The sequence below is a fragment of the Anser anser genome (genome assembly GCF_964211835.1).
Source record: "Anser anser genome assembly, chromosome: 2".
Taxonomy (NCBI): Eukaryota; Metazoa; Chordata; class Aves; order Anseriformes; family Anatidae; genus Anser; species Anser anser.
In genome coordinates, this window is record NC_139721.1 from 163279698 (window position 1) to 163294990 (window position 15293).

The 15293-nt window shown below is 51.5% G+C and overlaps 1 protein-coding gene across 1 annotated transcript in view; it reads left to right on the forward strand.

The window, feature by feature from the left end:
• LOC310894888 (uncharacterized protein) overlaps window positions 1-14856 on the forward strand; it is a 46843-nt gene extending 31987 nt beyond the window's left edge. The window contains exons 17-38 of the mRNA XM_083825542.1: window positions 65-123; window positions 245-304; window positions 3397-3531; window positions 3615-3665; window positions 3794-3870; window positions 3954-4003; window positions 5318-5351; window positions 5422-5569; window positions 5704-5764; window positions 6116-7531; window positions 7658-7710; window positions 7793-7840; window positions 7945-7995; window positions 8082-8218; window positions 8352-8473; window positions 8592-8684; window positions 8844-8897; window positions 8998-10523; window positions 10775-11007; window positions 11184-11271; window positions 14193-14425; window positions 14602-14856. Of these exons, the coding sequence (XP_083681668.1) occupies window positions 3627-3665; window positions 3794-3870; window positions 3954-4003; window positions 5318-5351; window positions 5422-5548 (327 nt within the window). The 5' untranslated portion in view covers window positions 65-123; window positions 245-304; window positions 3397-3531; window positions 3615-3626 and the 3' untranslated portion in view covers window positions 5549-5569; window positions 5704-5764; window positions 6116-7531; ... (10 more) ...; window positions 14193-14425; window positions 14602-14856. The remainder of the gene's footprint in view (window positions 1-64; window positions 124-244; window positions 305-3396; window positions 3532-3614; window positions 3666-3793; window positions 3871-3953; window positions 4004-5317; window positions 5352-5421; window positions 5570-5703; window positions 5765-6115; window positions 7532-7657; window positions 7711-7792; window positions 7841-7944; window positions 7996-8081; window positions 8219-8351; window positions 8474-8591; window positions 8685-8843; window positions 8898-8997; window positions 10524-10774; window positions 11008-11183; window positions 11272-14192; window positions 14426-14601) is intronic.
• The last annotated feature ends 437 nt before the right edge of the window (window positions 14857-15293 follow it).

The following is a 15293-nucleotide window of genomic DNA, read 5'->3' on the forward strand; positions in this document are numbered from 1 at the left end:
AGGAGCAGTGTGGCAGGTGGTCGCTTGCAAGCACAGTGGTCATTTTGTCCTTCTGTGTTCCCAGGTGGCATGGGTGATGGTGGCCGTTCCTTTCGAGCTTGGATCTAACTTGCAGGTACAGAGGCAAGTGGACTGTTGTTTTGAAATGAAAACATTAAATATGGGGTGACTTCTGTTGTTGAGGGATGGGTGCTAATGCTGTCAGCTGAATGTTTATCTTCTGACTGTGTTTTCCTTTGTTCAGGCTGAAACGCAGTGTGCAGTACAGGACGTCACGACCCGAGCTACCTCTGGAGTGACGCTGGTGAGTGACGAACAGAGGTAGCTGTTATTTTTGGGGTGCGGTTGTCGCTGCAGTTTTTTTAACTACATCAAATAGAGTAAAATTCCAGTTTCTCTTTTAGAGGTGCTCTAGGTAGCTTCAGAGAACGGGTGGAAGCATCTGCCATGTGGGGTAGGTAAGCGGCTGAGGTAAAGGAGGGGATGAGAGTAACTGTCCTGAGGGTGCAGTGTCTTTTATTGCTGTGGTTGCTTTCTCTTGTGCTTATCAGGTGCCACAGGCAAGGTGGGCTGTGATAGTCTTTAGAATAGGAGCAAAGCAGGTCACTGGAATGCTGTTTTGTTCCTGAGACAGGAGTTGTAGAGGAGAAAAGCTTTCAATAATCAAAGCTGAAGCAAAACAAAAATAAACTACAGCTGCTGCTTCTCCTCTTTCTCCTTTCTTGTGTTTTGCCCCTCCCCTTTCCCAGGTGATTGGCTTTGGGTTCCAGGGAGGGCCTAGTGGTCATTGAGTCACAGGCATCCCATCAGAGAGCTCATTCTGCTTGGGCTGCACTTTAGAGTAGATGCTTTGTTTTTCCTTCAGTGAGTTGGAGGTTTCTTTAGGTGGTTAAGAGTCTATGGACTGATGCGTTTCCAAGTAGAGACCGGTACGCCCATCTTTGTGAGGTAACAACTGGTAGGATCTGTTAGAGTAAACCAATCTAGTAATAGGTGCCTGTATTGCATGCAGCTCTTCTTCAGGTGAGTAATTGTTATAGCATGTTTACGGATAGGATGGCAGTGCTACTTTGTGTGTTTACTTTGTGGTTCTGGGTCCCTTATGATTTTTGCCGAATTGCGGGGCTTACTTGTGAGTCTTTGCCTGTATGTCAAATATTATACGTCAAATATTATCAAAGTTACAACCTTGGTGGCAAAGTGATGGAGCAGGGTTTAGGAGATAAGTATCATCGAAGCTCCCTGTGTAAGCATGTGTCTGAAAAGAGCAGCAGTAGGCGTGTAAGGGGTAGTCTTTTTCAGGGTTAGGGACAGTTTGTTATAGTTTTGGAGCTTTTGCCTGTGGTTTGTGTGGCTGTAGAGTCTTTAGACGTTGCAGCCTTCTAGATTTTCAGTGCTTGGAATTCAGGTAATAGAGGCGTGCTTAGGAGGTGTTGCCGGCTTACTCGTTTTTAAGAAATGGTGGGGTACGGTTCCTCGACCGCATAAGCACGGTAGTATTACCGAGAGACTGAGCAGGGTCACCTTTTTCATCTGTAAAGGGTAAGTCTGTGATTGCTGCCATCTGGGCACATTTTCGTGCCCATCACTGCAGTTAGTGTACTACATCAATTAGAGTAAAATTCCAGTTTCTCTTTTGGAGGTGCTCTAGGTGGCTTCAGAGAATGGGTGGAAGCATCTGCCATGTGGGGTAGGTAAGCGGCTGAGGTAAAGGAGGGGATGAGAGTAACTGTCCTGAGGGTGCTGTGGCTTGTGCTGCTGTGGTTGCTTTCTCTTGTGCTTATCAGGTGCCACAGGCAAGGCGGGCTGTGATAGTCTTTAGAATAGGAGCAAAGCAGGTCACTGGAATGCTGTTTGGTTCCTGAGAAAGGTGTTTCAGAGGAAAAAGGTGGTCTGGCGTGGCAGCTCGTGATGATGGTGGTCTTCTTCAGTAGGTGAAGCGGTGCCTGAAGCCCCATGCCGTGGAGCCTGAGCACGCCTCGCTGAGGATGAAGCCTGCTTTCCAGCAGTTTCCAAAACTGTGTTGAGGCTGAAATGGTGTGTCTGTGTTTGGGCTGGGGTTGCACCTTGGTGAGTGTAGGGATAGGATTTAAGTTGGTGCAGCAGAGGGCCAGGCTCCATTGTCCTGTAGTGTGTTTTGACCCATCAGCATAGCCTTTTGGTTTTCAGATAGCCTACTCAAGTACGTGAATTTTTCTGCGAGTGATGTTATTACATGGAATTGGTGATTTTTTTTTTTGATGAGTGATCTGTTATGCTCCTAGATTTTTCTTTCTATGTAAAGAAAGGTTTGAGCTAATTCCAGCTGAAAAAAAATCAGTTGATTGGTCGTATTGTCCTTTCAATATTCAAAGCTGCAGCAAAAGCATGGGGATTGTTGCTTCTAGAAACACCCCAGTTCTCTTGTCTGCAGTCTGCATGCTGTTGAGCTAAACCAGATTTAAAAAAAAAAAAAACAAAAAAACACAGCTGCTGCTGCTTGTGCTCTTTCTACTTTCTTGTGCTTTGCCCCTCCCCTTTCCCAGGTGATTGGGTTTGGGTGCTGGGCAGGGCCAAATGGTATATGAGCCCCAGGTATGCCATTAGGGAGTTCATTGTGCCTGGGCTGCTCTTTGGGGTAAGTGCTTTGTTTTTCCTTCAGTCAGTTGCAGGGTTCTTTGGGCAGGTTGGAGTCCATGGATTTCTAGATTTTAAGTGCTTGGAAATCACTTACTAGAGGGATATTTAGCAGAGGTTGCTGGCTCACTTGTTTTTGGGATGGTGGGATCCACTTGTGTTTTTGGGTTATATTTGAATCTCTACACACTTGTGTAACTCTCCAGAGGACTAAAAAGAGCTTGATTACACACTACAAGAGGCTTGACCACGTAGGCGCAGTATTACCAAGAGACTGAGCAGGGTTGTATCAGGGTTATCTTTTTCATCTGTAAAGGCTAGGTCTGTGATTACCCCTGCAGGGGCTGCTGTGTGTGCATGGCTTTTTGGCATTTGTGGAGGTCAGTTGTTTTTTTTGTGTGTGTGTGTTATTACTTTTTTTTTTTTTAAGGCCAAGTAGTGTGTGTGCTGAGCGTGGTTGGCAGGAGGAGGTGGGGAATTGTCTGGCAGGGGAGCTGTTCAGGACTGGTAGGTTTGGTTTCTAGGAGTGTGCGGCATCCTTCCTGTGCGATGCCACTGATTGTTGGGCAGGAATGTTCCAGCTCGTGTGTCTTAAACAACGTAGCTTGTGCAGTGTGTGTTGTGTGGCCCGGGCAGAGTTTGCCGCGGCGCTGTGAGCGAAGAATCTCAGTTCGAGCTGGTGAGCAGCTGAAGCAAAGGAGCTGGGAAGAGAGAGGTATTGCAGCAGGTACGCTGTGGCTGTGAGGTGCCTCAGGGTGTGCTTTTCTCTTGTCTCTGCAGGGCCTTCATGAAGTCTTGGACAGGGAAATGCCCGTGTCTCAGAACAATGAGGGAAGGTGAGAGTTCTATCAGCCTGGTGATCCCTGATCTGAAGCAAAGGGAAGACATTCAGGTGTTTCCCTCTGAGGGTCTGAGGTGAGGCTGGCTGGGACAGAGGAGCAGTGTGGCAGGTGGTCGCTTGCAAGCACAGTGGTCATTTTGTCCTTCTGTGTTCCCAGGTGGCATGGGTGATGGTGGCCGTTCCTTTCGAGCTTGGATCTAACTTGCAGGTACAGAGGCAAGTGGACTGCTATTTAAAACGAAAACATTAAATATGGGGTGACTTCTGTTGTTGAGGGATGGGTGCTAATGCTGTCAGCTGAATGTTTATCGTCTGACTGTGTTTTCCTTTGTTCAGGCTGAAACGCAGTGTGCAGTACAGGACGTCACGACCCGAGCTACCTCTGGAGTGACTCTGGTGTGTGACGAACAGAGGTAGCTGTTATTTTTGGGGTGCGGTTGTCACTGCAGTTTTTTTAACTATATCAAATAGAGTAAAATTCCAGTTTCTCTTTTAGAGGTGCTCTAGGTGGCTTCAGAGAACGGGTGGAAGCATCTGCCATGTGGGGTAGGTAAGCGGCTGAGGTAAAGGAGGGGATGAGAGTAACTGTCCTGAGGGTGCAGTGTCTTTTATTGCTGTGGTTGCTTTCTCTTGTGCTTATCAGGTGCCACAGGCAAGGCGGGTTGTGATAGTCTTTGGAATAGGAGCAAAGCAGGTCACTTTAATTCTGTTTTGTTCCTGAGACAGGAGTTGTAGAGGAGAAAAGCTTTCAATATTCAAAGCTGAAGCAAAAATAAATAAACCACAGCTGCTGCTTCTCTTTCTACTTGTGCTTTGCCCCTCCCCTTTCCCAGGTGATTGGCTTTGGGTTCCAGGGAGGGCCTGGTGGTCATTGAGTCACAGGCATCCCTTCAGAGAGCTCATTATGCCTGGGCTGCACTTTGGGGTAAGTGCTTTGTTTTTCCTTCAGTCAGTTGGAGGTTTCTTTAGGTGGTTAAGAGTCTATGGACTGATGCGTTTCCAAGTAGAGACCGGTACGCCCATCTTTGTGAGGTAACAACTGGTAGGATCTGTTAGAGTAAACCAATCTAGTAATAGGTGCCTGTATTGCATGCAGCTCTTCTTCAGGTAAGTAATTGTTATAGCATGTTTACGGATAGGATGGCAGTGCTACTTTGTGTGTTTGCTTTTGGTTCTGGGTCCCTTATGATTTTTGCTGAATTAAGGCAAATATTATCAAAGTTATAACCTTGGTGGCAAAGTGATGGAGCAGGGTTTAGGAGATAAGTATCATCGAAGCTCCCTGTGTAAGCATGCATCTGAAAAGAGCAGCAGTAGGCGTGTAAGGGGTAGTCTTTTTCAGGGTTAGGGACAGTTTGTTATATTTTTGGAGCTTTTGCCTGTGGTTTGTGTGGCTGTAGAGTCTTTAGATGTTGCAGCCTTCTAGTTTTTAAGTGCTTGGAATTCACGTAATAGAGGTGTGCTTAGGAGGTGTTGCTGGCTAACTTGTTTTTGGGAAATGGTGGGGTACGGTTCCTTTTTTTTTGAGTTATCTTTTAATCTCTAGGTATATCAAGTCATTTGCATAACTGTCCAGAGGCTTCACAAGGAGCTTCAGTACGCATCCGAAGGGGCTTGACCGCATAAGTGCAGTATTACGGAGAGACTGAGCAGGGTCACCGTTCTCATCTGTAAAGGGTAAGTCTGTGATTACCCCTGTTGGGGCTGCTGTGCATTCATGGCCTTTTGGCATTTGTGGACCTGAGGGTGTGGTTTTTTTTTTCTGGCTCTCGTCTATGTGTTTGAGTCCTCTGCAAGGAGCTGTACTGTTTGTGTGTCCATCACGGATATGACCTTCTCTTTTTGTTTCTTGTATCCCAGGGCATGGGCCCGGACACTTGAATGAGGCACGAGGGTGAGTGGACGGCAGTGTGGGCCCTGAGTTGGTCAGTGGATTGTGTTAGTCTGCTTTGCCTGTTATGCAGGCTTTGGAAGCACCTTGAAAGAGCAGAGTACATCTCCTGCCACGTTCCTGAGGCGCGCCAGGCGTCAGCGGTTCCAGTTCCTGAAATGCTGGAGATGCTCGGAGCACAAGAGGAGCTGGGAGCGTGATGCATCTCCTTGGGATGTTAGGTGAGCAAAGCGGTGGTACTGGGTTGGGGAACGTCGGTCTGTGGCTTCTTGGCTGTTGGGGTAGGGGAGGAAAGAAGAGGAGTGGGTATAGACTGTTTTGTGGATTGTCATTTTTGTTTGTTCTTTCTCCTTAGTCTAAGCTACGTGACCTTGGCTCAGCACAGTAAATGGAAGCGCTAAGCCTGGATCGGGAAGGTGAGTGGAGAAAAGTTGGAAAAAGGGCATTGGTTTTGGTTTGGTAGTCTATTGGTCCCACCTCTGGGTGACTCCTCTTTTCCGGGGACGAAGAAGATAGTGGGAACATCCTAGTTGGCCTCTGTGGTCCACCTTGAGGATGGATTGTGACCCCTGAGAATTAAGTCCAGGGGCAAATACTGTGTGTTTGGGGGTGGTTGGCAGGGGAAGGCGGGCAGTTGTCTGGAGTTGGTCTATCTGACTTCAGTAGCAGAGCAGGTCAGTGGACTACTGTTTTGTTTTTGAGGTGGGTGTTTCACTGGAAGAAGTTTGGCTGGTGTGCCAGTACCCGATGGCACTTTATTTCTGCAGGTGAAGAGGAGCCTCGTGCCGGAAGCAATGTCCTGGCTAGCCTTCGTGTTCCTTGATGAGGATGGAACCTGCCTCCTGTCATTCCAAGCTAAGTTGGGGTGCAAGTGCTATGTTTGCTTTCGGGTTTTGAATGCACACATAGGGCGAGGGTCTGTGCTTTTAAGTCATTGCTGTGGATGGGGCCTTTTAGGATTGATCACGGTCAGACAGAGTGTGGAGGCGTGGGATTCTGTCAGGTAGGGCTTGAGCACGTGCCAGGCAGGGCAGTTCCAGCTTGGTGTCTGTGTTCTGTGTTGTCTGTGCTGTGCTGTTGCTCCTGGTGCTTGGCAGGCCCTGGGGAAGCCTTCCTGAGGGTGTTGAACACTTGACCTCACTGGAATAATGCTGATGCTCAATCGGAAGCTGAGCATTTCTTGTCTTGCAGTGGGAGCCTAAAGAGATCATTTCTTCTGTGCGTGTAATTTTTTTGTATCAAATGTTTCTTGATGCGATCATCATATGTTACGCGCTCCTCAGGTCTTGATATCCTCATTGCCTTTTTCCACTGGACAGATTAGATGGGCAACTTGTTAGCCACACCAAAGGTCCTAAATGCTTGTTTCATCATCGTAGGGCTGATCTGAGCACGTCTTGTCTTGCAGTCGCAGCTTAAAGCGCAGATATGTTTCAGGTCTTGTGCATCATATTCGATTTCAGATGGCATCTGTTTCCATCCTCGCTGTTGCGGAAGTCATGTGGGCTTCATCAGGAGCTCTGTCTTGGGAGTTCATTTCCGAAGCATTTTTCTTCTGGGGTTTGCACTCCCCATCCTTCTGGTCTCTTGTCTTGAAGGCAGGCTTTTTATGCCTCCATCATCCCAGTTCTGGCAGTTGCTTCCAGTCGCATGTAGTGACATTTGAGTCTCTCCTTGGGTCTGCTGCAGGGCACCTGTTCTGACTAGCTGTCGCTGTAGGGCTTCCCTCTGGGAGTCCTTTTTTTGCGCCTTGTGTTCTGTGTTTTGTTTGTAATGTTTGTAGCGTGCCTATGTTTTTGGCCTGGAACTGTCCTGCCTGGCAGTTAGTGATGGTAGCTAACGTGGCGGTGTACTAATACATTGTCCGGACTGTTTTGGCAAAGACATCCGGTCTGCCTCTGGGCACGTACTGAAGGGCAGCTGGCACAGAGTCATCTCTGTGGTGTTTGGCAAATGTGGAGGGGGAGACCTGAGCTGCTTGCGAGCAGCTGTTTGCATAGTGCTTGAGTAGTGCTAGAGGAGAGGTCTGTCATTGAATCTTGAAAGCTCGCAGATGTGGAGTGTTTTTATTTTTCTCCAGTCCTAGATAAACCTTAGGAGGAACAGGTCACAGGAAAGAGCTCCTTTTGGAACTGTCAAGGACTCGGTAGGCAACCCGGTGACTGGCTTGATCTACTTTCCAGGTGCTGAGGCAAGGGGGCTGCTGTTTTGAAATGATAAAATTAGCCATGGGGTCCCTTGTGTTGTTGAGGGATGGGTGCTAATGCTGGCAGCTGAATGATTACCTTCTATGTTTTCATTTGTTAAAGCTGAAACACAGCGTACAACCTGGGACGTCACACCCAGAGCTGCCTCTGGCAAGGTGAGCGATGAACAGACGGAGCAGTTATAGTTGGGTTGTGGTTGTCACTGTCACTCTAAGTGACCCCTCTTTTCTGTTTTAGAGGTGTTGTAGCTGGCTTAAGAGGGTAGATGGAAGCATCTGCCTCGGGGTAGGTAAGCGGGTAGAGGTAAGGCAGCAGATGAGAGTAACTGTCCTAGCTGTGCTGCGGCTTAGGATGCTGCCTTAGCCTATGCTTTTCTTCCTCTTTCACAGGTGTCTCGCACAGGCTCAAAGGAGCAAACTGCATTCTGAAGAGCTGCTTAAGTAGGGGGGCTGGTCATGAGCTGGGTTGGAGCGGAATGGCCAAGTAGCACGAGGTGACTATGAAAGGTCTCTGTCTTGCTTTGCAGGTGCCATGGCAGGCTCTCCACAGAAGTGGCTGAGGATTTGAGATGAGGCCGGAGAGTGACAAGGAGCAGCACGTGCAGGGATGGTTTCGAAGCGCTGCGGTTGCTTTCTCTTCTGTTGGTCAGGTGCCACAGGCAAGGTGGGCTGTGACATCAGTCTTTAGAATCAGAGCAAAGCAGGTCACTGGAATGCCACAGGGCATCTGAGAAGGGTGTTTTAACAGGAAAAGTTTGTCTGGCATGGCGGTGTCTGATGGCAGTGTGTTTCCACAGGTGAAGAGGTGCCTGGAGCCCCATCTCATCTAGCCTGCACGTGCCTTGAGGATAAAGCCTGCTTTCCAGCAGTGTGGAAAGCACCACCAGTCCGTGGTGCCGGCCCGGCCGAGTTGGAGCATGTGAGCAGCTGAAGAAAAAGAGCTAGAGAAAGAGAGGTATTGCAGCAGGTAGGCTGTGCCTGTGAGGTGCCTGAGGATCTGCCTTTTCTTTTTTTTCTTTTGTGGGTGCTTCCTGCAGCCTTGGAGAGGTGAATCCCCACATTGTGGAGTGCTGAGGAAAGACGAGAGGGTCGTCAGCCCAGTCAGTGTCCCTAAGCAAGGTCCCCCTAAGGCAAGTCCTTGAAGTGTTTCCCCTGGTTTAGCAGGTGCTGCAGCAGGCCTTCCTCAGAATCTGCTGAGGGTCTGAGGTGAGGCTGGGTGGGATAGAGGAGCAGTGTGGTGGGTGATTACTCAAGAACACAACGATCATTTTATCCCTTTGTTTTCCCAGGTGGTGTGGGTGATACTGGCTGTACTGTTGGAGCTTGGACTCAGAGAGGAACGGGTGAGCACAACCGTATGTTGCTTCAGCGGTAGTCAGTATTGCGGAGGAGGTGGGCATCAGGGCCGGTGTGCTAGTGAATGCTGGTACGCTGTTTTTGCAGATGATGATGAGCCTGGCCATGGACTAAGATGTCTCTCAGTGTCTGTGCATTTCTTGAGGTGGAGGGAATTTACCATCCAGCAATCTGAGAGCTAAGTTGAGGGGCACCTGGTATTTGCATATGTGGTGTGGCTGATGGGAGCTGGGAGCCGGAGCAGCATGGAGCCAGCCGGCTGAATATACTTGGTGCCACTGTGAGGGTGGTTGAGGCTGCGTCACCTTCAGGCTGCTTGAGGCTGGGTCACCAGGCTAATAGAAGGAGCAGGGGGTATTTTGTAGTGTGAGTGTATGTGCCAGGCAGGACAGTTCCCATCTGTTTATTTGTCTTGTAGTGCTGCTTCTGCAGGGTGTGTTCTGTGTCATGCACTCCTCGGGTCTTTGTATCAAATGTTTCTTGATGTGATCATCATGTTACGTGCTCCTCAGGTCTTGATATCCTCATTGCTTTTTGCACTGGACAGACTAGAAAGGCAACTTGTTAGCCGTACCAAAGGTCCTAAAAGCTTGTTTTGTCATCATGGGTCTGATCCGAGCACTTCTTGTATTGCAGTCGCAGCTTAAAGCTCGGATGTGTTTCAGGTCTTGTGCATCATATTCGGTTTCAGATGGCATCTGTTTCCATACTCACTCTTGCAGAAGTCATCTGGGTCGCATCAGGAGCTCTGTCTTGGGAATTCATTTCCTAAGAGATTTCTTCTGGGGTTTGCACTCCCCATCCTTCTGGTCTCTTGTCTTGAAGGCAGGCTTTTTATGCCTCCATCATCCCAGTTCTGGCAGTTGCTTCCAGTCGCATGTCGTGACATTTGAGTCTCTCCTTGGGTCTGCTGCAGGGCACCTGTTCTGACTAGCTGTCGCTGTAGGGCTTCCCTCTGGGAGTCCTTTTTTTGCGCCTTGTGTTCTGTGTTTTGTTCGTAATGTTTGTAGCGTGCCTATGTTTTTGGCCTGGAACTGTCCTGCCTGGCAGTTAGTGATGGTAACTAACGTGGCGGTGTACTAATACATTGTCCGGACTGTTTTGGCAAAGACATCTGGTCTGCCTCTGGGCACGTACTGAAGGGCAGCTGGCACAGAGTCATCTCTGTGGTGTTTGGCAAATGTGGAGGGGGAGACTTGAGCTGCTTGCGAGCAGCTGTTTGCATAGTGCTTGAATAGTGCTAGAGGAGAGGTCTGTCATTGAATCTTGAAAGCTCGCAGATAAGGAGTTTTGATTTTTTTTGTTTGTATTTCGTTCCCCTCCCCAGTAGGAGGGGTAAACCTTAGGAGGAACAGGTCACAGGAAAGAGCTCCTTTTGGAACTGTCAAGGACTCGGTAGGCAACCCGGTGACTGGCTTGATCTACTTTCCAGGTGCTGAGGCAAGGGGGCTGCTGTTTTGAAATGATAAAATTAGCCATGGGGTCCCTTGTGTTGTTGAGGGATGGGTGCTAATGCTGGCAGCTGAATGATTATCTTCTGACTGTTTTCATTTGTTAAAGCTGAAACACAGCGTACAACCTGGGACTTCACGACCAGAGCTGGTTTTGGCAAGGTGAGCGATGAACAGATGCAGCAGTTATTTTAGGGGTGCGGTTGTCACTGCAGTTACTTAACTACACAAAATACAGTTAAAGTCCTGTTTATATTCCAGAGGTGTTGTAGCTGGCTTAAGAGAGCAGATGGAAGCATCTGCCTCGAGGGCAGGTGAGGGGGCAGAGTAAGGGAGCAGGTGAGAGTACCTGTCCTAGCTGTGCTGCGGCTTTGGATGCTGCCGTGGTCTATGCTTTTCTTTTTCTTTCGCAGGTGCCTTGCACAGACTCAGAGGGGCCAAGCTGCACTCTGAAGAGCAGCACGAGAAGGGCAGGCTGGTCGTGAGTGGGGTTGGAGCAGAATGGCCAAGTTGCGCAAGGTGACTGCGAAGGGTATCCATCTTGCTTTGCAGGTGTCATGGCAGGCTCTCCACAGAAGTGGCTGAGGATTTGAGAAGAGGTTACAGAGCATCAAGGAGCGGCACGTGCAGTGACGGTTTCCAAACGGTATGGTTGCTTTCTCTTCTGTTGATCAGGTGCCACAGGCAAGGTGGGCTGTGACATCAGTCTTTAGAATCGGAGCAAAGCAGGTCACTTGAATGCTGCGGGGCATCTGAGAAGGGTGTTTTAACAGAAAAAGCTTGTCTGGCATGGCAGTGCCTGATGGCAGTGTGTTTCCACAGGTGAAGAGGTGCCTGAAGCCCCATCCTGTCTAGCCTGCGCACACCTCGCTGAGAACGAAAGCCGCTTTCCAGTAATTCAGAAAGCCAAGTTATGTCTCGGCCTCGAGCATCTGGGGCGTGTGCCTGTGCTTTTGGGACTGTCTGTAGCGTTTGGCACCTGCATTAGTACTTGCTTGGCATATGTTTAGGCTTTTGGGGCCTGTGTCTTGGGGGGGGTGTGGAGCTGCTTGTACACCTTTGGGGCTTGCATCTGGGGGGGGGGGGTTGGGAGTTGCTTGAACACCTTTGGGGACTGTGTCTGGGGGGGGGGGTCAGGGCCTGCATCTGGGGGGGTTGGAAGGTGCTCCTACAATGTAGGGATGTGTATCTGTGGGGATTGGGAGCTGCTTGTACACAGTATAGGCTTGCGTTTGGGGGTGCGTGTTGGGAGCTGCTTGTACACTGCAGGGATCTGCATCTGGAGGGGGTTGGGAGCTGCTTGTCCACCTTTGGGACTTGTATCTGGGGGGGGGGGGAGCTGCTTGTTCACTGCAGGGTCCTGCCTTGGGCAGGGTTTGTAGCTGCTTGTACAGCTTTGGGGTCTGCAGCTGGGGGGTGGTTGAGAGGTGCTTGTCCACTGTAGGTGCCCACGTTTGGGGAGTTGGGAGCTGCTTGTACACTTTTGGGGCCTGCAGCTGGGAGGGGTTGTGAGATGCTTGTACATGCTAGGGGCTTCCCTGTATGGGGCTTTGGGGCCTGCCTCTGGGGGGTGGGGGTTGTTGTGAGCTGCTTGCACACCCTTGGGGCCTGCCTCTGCGGGGGCTTGGTGCCTGCGTCTGGTGAGTGGGGGGGGGGGGGTTCAGAGCTGGTTGTAGTGTAGGAGCCTGCGTTGGGGGGGGTTGGGAGCTGCTCGTACACTGGACGCCTGGTTTGGGGGGGGGGGGGGTTTGGAGCTGCTTGTGCACCCTCGGGGCCTGCCTTTGCGGGGGCTTGGTGCCTGTGTCTGGGGGTTGGGGGGGTTCAGAGCTGGTTGTACAGTATAGGAGCCTGCGTTGGGGGGGGGTTGGGAGCTGCTCGTACACTGGACGCCTGGGTTGGGGGGGGAGGTTTGGAGCTGCTTGTGCACCTTTGGGGCTTGCATCTGGGGGGGGGTTGGGAGCTGCTTGTACATCTTTCGGGCTTGCATCTGGAGGGGGTTGGGAGCTGCTTGTACACTGTTAGGGCCTGCCTTGGGGGGGGGGTTGGGGCATGTGCCTTGGGGGTGGGGTTGGGAGCTGCTTCTACGCTGTAGGGGTCTGGGTCTTGGGGGGTTGGGGCTGTTTTTACACCTTTGGGGCGTGCCTCTGGGGAGGGTGGGGAGTTGCTTGTACACGCTAGGGGCTTCCCTCTATGGGGCTTTGGGGCCTGCCTGGGGGGGGAGGGGTTGGAAGCTGCTTGCACACCTTTGGGACTTGCATCTCGGGGGGGTTGGGAGCTGCTTGTTGTCCTGGTTCCAGTTAGGACAGAGTTAATTTTTCCTCATAGTAGCTGGTAGGGTGCTATATTTTGGATTAGGATGAGAAGAGCGCTGATAACATGCTGATGTTTTAATTGTTGCAGAGCAGTGTTTACACCAGGCCAAGGACTTTTCGGCTTCTTGCTCTGTCCTGCCAGCGAGCAGGCTGGGGGTGCAGCAGGAGCTGGGAGGGGACAGACCCAGGACAGCTGACCCAAACTGGCCAAAGGGGTATTCCATACCATCTGGCGTCATGCTAAACAATATATAGGGGTGGCTGGCCGGGGTGGGGGGGCCGGCTGCTCGGGAATAGGCTGGGCATCGGTCAGCAGGTGGTGAGCAATTGCATTGTGCATCACTTGTTTCTTACACATTATTATTGTTAATACTATTATCATTATCACTATTGTTATTATTATTGTTATTATTATATTCCTGTCTTAATAAACTGTCTTTATCTCAACTCACCGGCTTCACTTTCCCGTTTCTCTCCCCCATCCCAGAGAGGGAGGGGGGAGGGTGAGCGAACGGCTGTGTGGTGTTTAGCTGCCAGCCGGGTTAAACCACAACAGGGGGGTTGGGAGCTGCTTGTACATCTTTCGGGCTTGCATCTGGAGGGGGTTGGGAGCTGCTTGCACACTGTTAGGGCCTGCCTTGGGGGGGGGGGGGGTGTGGGGCATGTGCCTTGGGGGTGGGGTTGGGAGCTGCTTCTGCGCTGTAGGGGTCCGGGTCTTGGGGGGTTGGGGCTGTTTTTACACCTTTGGGGCGTGCCTCTGGGGACGGTGGGGAGTTGCTTGTACATGCTAGGGGCTTCCCTCTATGGGGCTTTGGGGCCTGCCTCGGGGGGGGGGGTTGGGAGCTGCTTGCACACCCTTGGGGCCTGCCTCTGCGGGGGCTTGGTGCCTGCGTCTGGTGAGTGTGTGGGGGGGTTCAGAGCTGGTTGTAGTGTAGGAGCCTGCGTTGGGGGGGGGTTGGGAGCTGCTTGTACATTGGACGCCTGGTTTGGGGGGGGGGGGGAGGTTTGGAGCTGCTTGTGCACCTTTGGGGCTTGCATCTGGGGGGGGGGGTTGGGGCCTGCCTCTGGGGGGTTGGGTGGTTGTGAGCTGCTTGCACACCCTTGGGGCCTGCCTCTGCGGGGGCTTGGTGCTTGCATCTGGGGAGTGGGGGGGGTTCAGAGCTGGTTGTAAAGTATAGGAGCCTGCGTTGGGGGGGGGGTTGGGAGCTGCTCATACACTGGACGCCTGGGATGGGGGGGGAGGTTTGGAGCTGCTTGTGCACCTTTGGGACTTGCATCTGGGGGGGGGTCGGGTGCTGGTTGTACACCTTTGGGGCCTGCCTCTGGGGGGGTGGTTGTGAGCTGCTTGTACACCTTTGGGGCCTGCGTCTGGGGGGGGTGGGAGCTGCTTGTACACTGTTAGGGCATGCCTTGGGGGGGGGGGTTGGGGTATGTGCCTTGGGGGGTTGGGGTTGGGAGCTGCTTCTATGCTGTAGGGGTCTGGGTCTTGGGGGCCTATGCTTTTCTTTTTCTTTCGCAGGTGCCTTGCACAGACTCAGAGGGGCCAAGCTGCACTCTGAAGAGCAGCACGAGAAGGGCAGGCTGGTCGTGAGTGGGGTTGGAGCAGAATGGCCAAGTTGCGCAAGGTGACTGCGAAGGGTATCCATCTTGCTTTGCAGGTGTCATGGCAGGCTCTCCACAGAAGTGGCTGAGGATTTGAGAAGAGGTTACAGAGCATCAAGGAGCGGCACGTGCAGTGACGGTTTCCAAACGGTATGGTTGCTTTCTCTTCTGTTGATCAGGTGCCACAGGCAAGGTGGGCTGTGACATCAGTCTTTAGAATCGGAGCAAAGCAGGTCACTTGAATGCCGCGGGGCATCTGAGAAGGGTGTTTTAACAGAAAAAGCTTGTCTGGCATGGCAGTGCCTGATGGCAGTGTGTTTCCACAGGTGAAGAGGTGCCTGAAGCCCCATCCTGTCTAGCCTGCGCACACCTCGCTGAGAACGAAAGCCGCTTTCCAGTAATTCAGAAAGCCAAGTTACGTCTCGGCCTCGAGCATCTGGGGCGTGTGCCTGTGCTTTTGGGACTGTCTGTAGCGTTTGGCACCTGCATTAGTACTTGCTTGGCATATGTTTAGGCTTTTGGGGCCTGTGTCTTGGGGGTTTGTGGAGCTGCTTGTACACCTTTGGGGACTGTGTTTTGGGGGGGGGGGTCAGGGCCTGCATCTGGGCGGGTTGGAAGCTGTTCCTAGAATGTAGGGATCTGTATCTGTGGGGGTTGGGAGCTGCTTGTACACTGCAGGGATCTACATCTGGAGGGGGTTGGGAGCTGCTTGTACATCTTTGGGACTTGCATCTGGGGGGTGGTTGGGAGCTGCTTGTACACCTTTTGGACTTGCATCTGGAGGGGGTTGGGAGCTGCTTGTACATCTTTGGGACTTGTGTCTGGGGGGGGTTGAGAGCTGCTTGTTCACTGCAGGGTCCTGCCTTGGGCATGGTTTGTAGCTGATTGTACAGCTTTGGGGTCTGCAGCTGGGGGCTGGTTGAGAGGTACTTGTCCACTGTAGGTGCCCATGTCTGGGGAGTTGGGAGCTGCTTGTACACTTTTGGGGCCTGCAGCTGGGAGGGGTTGTGAGATGCTT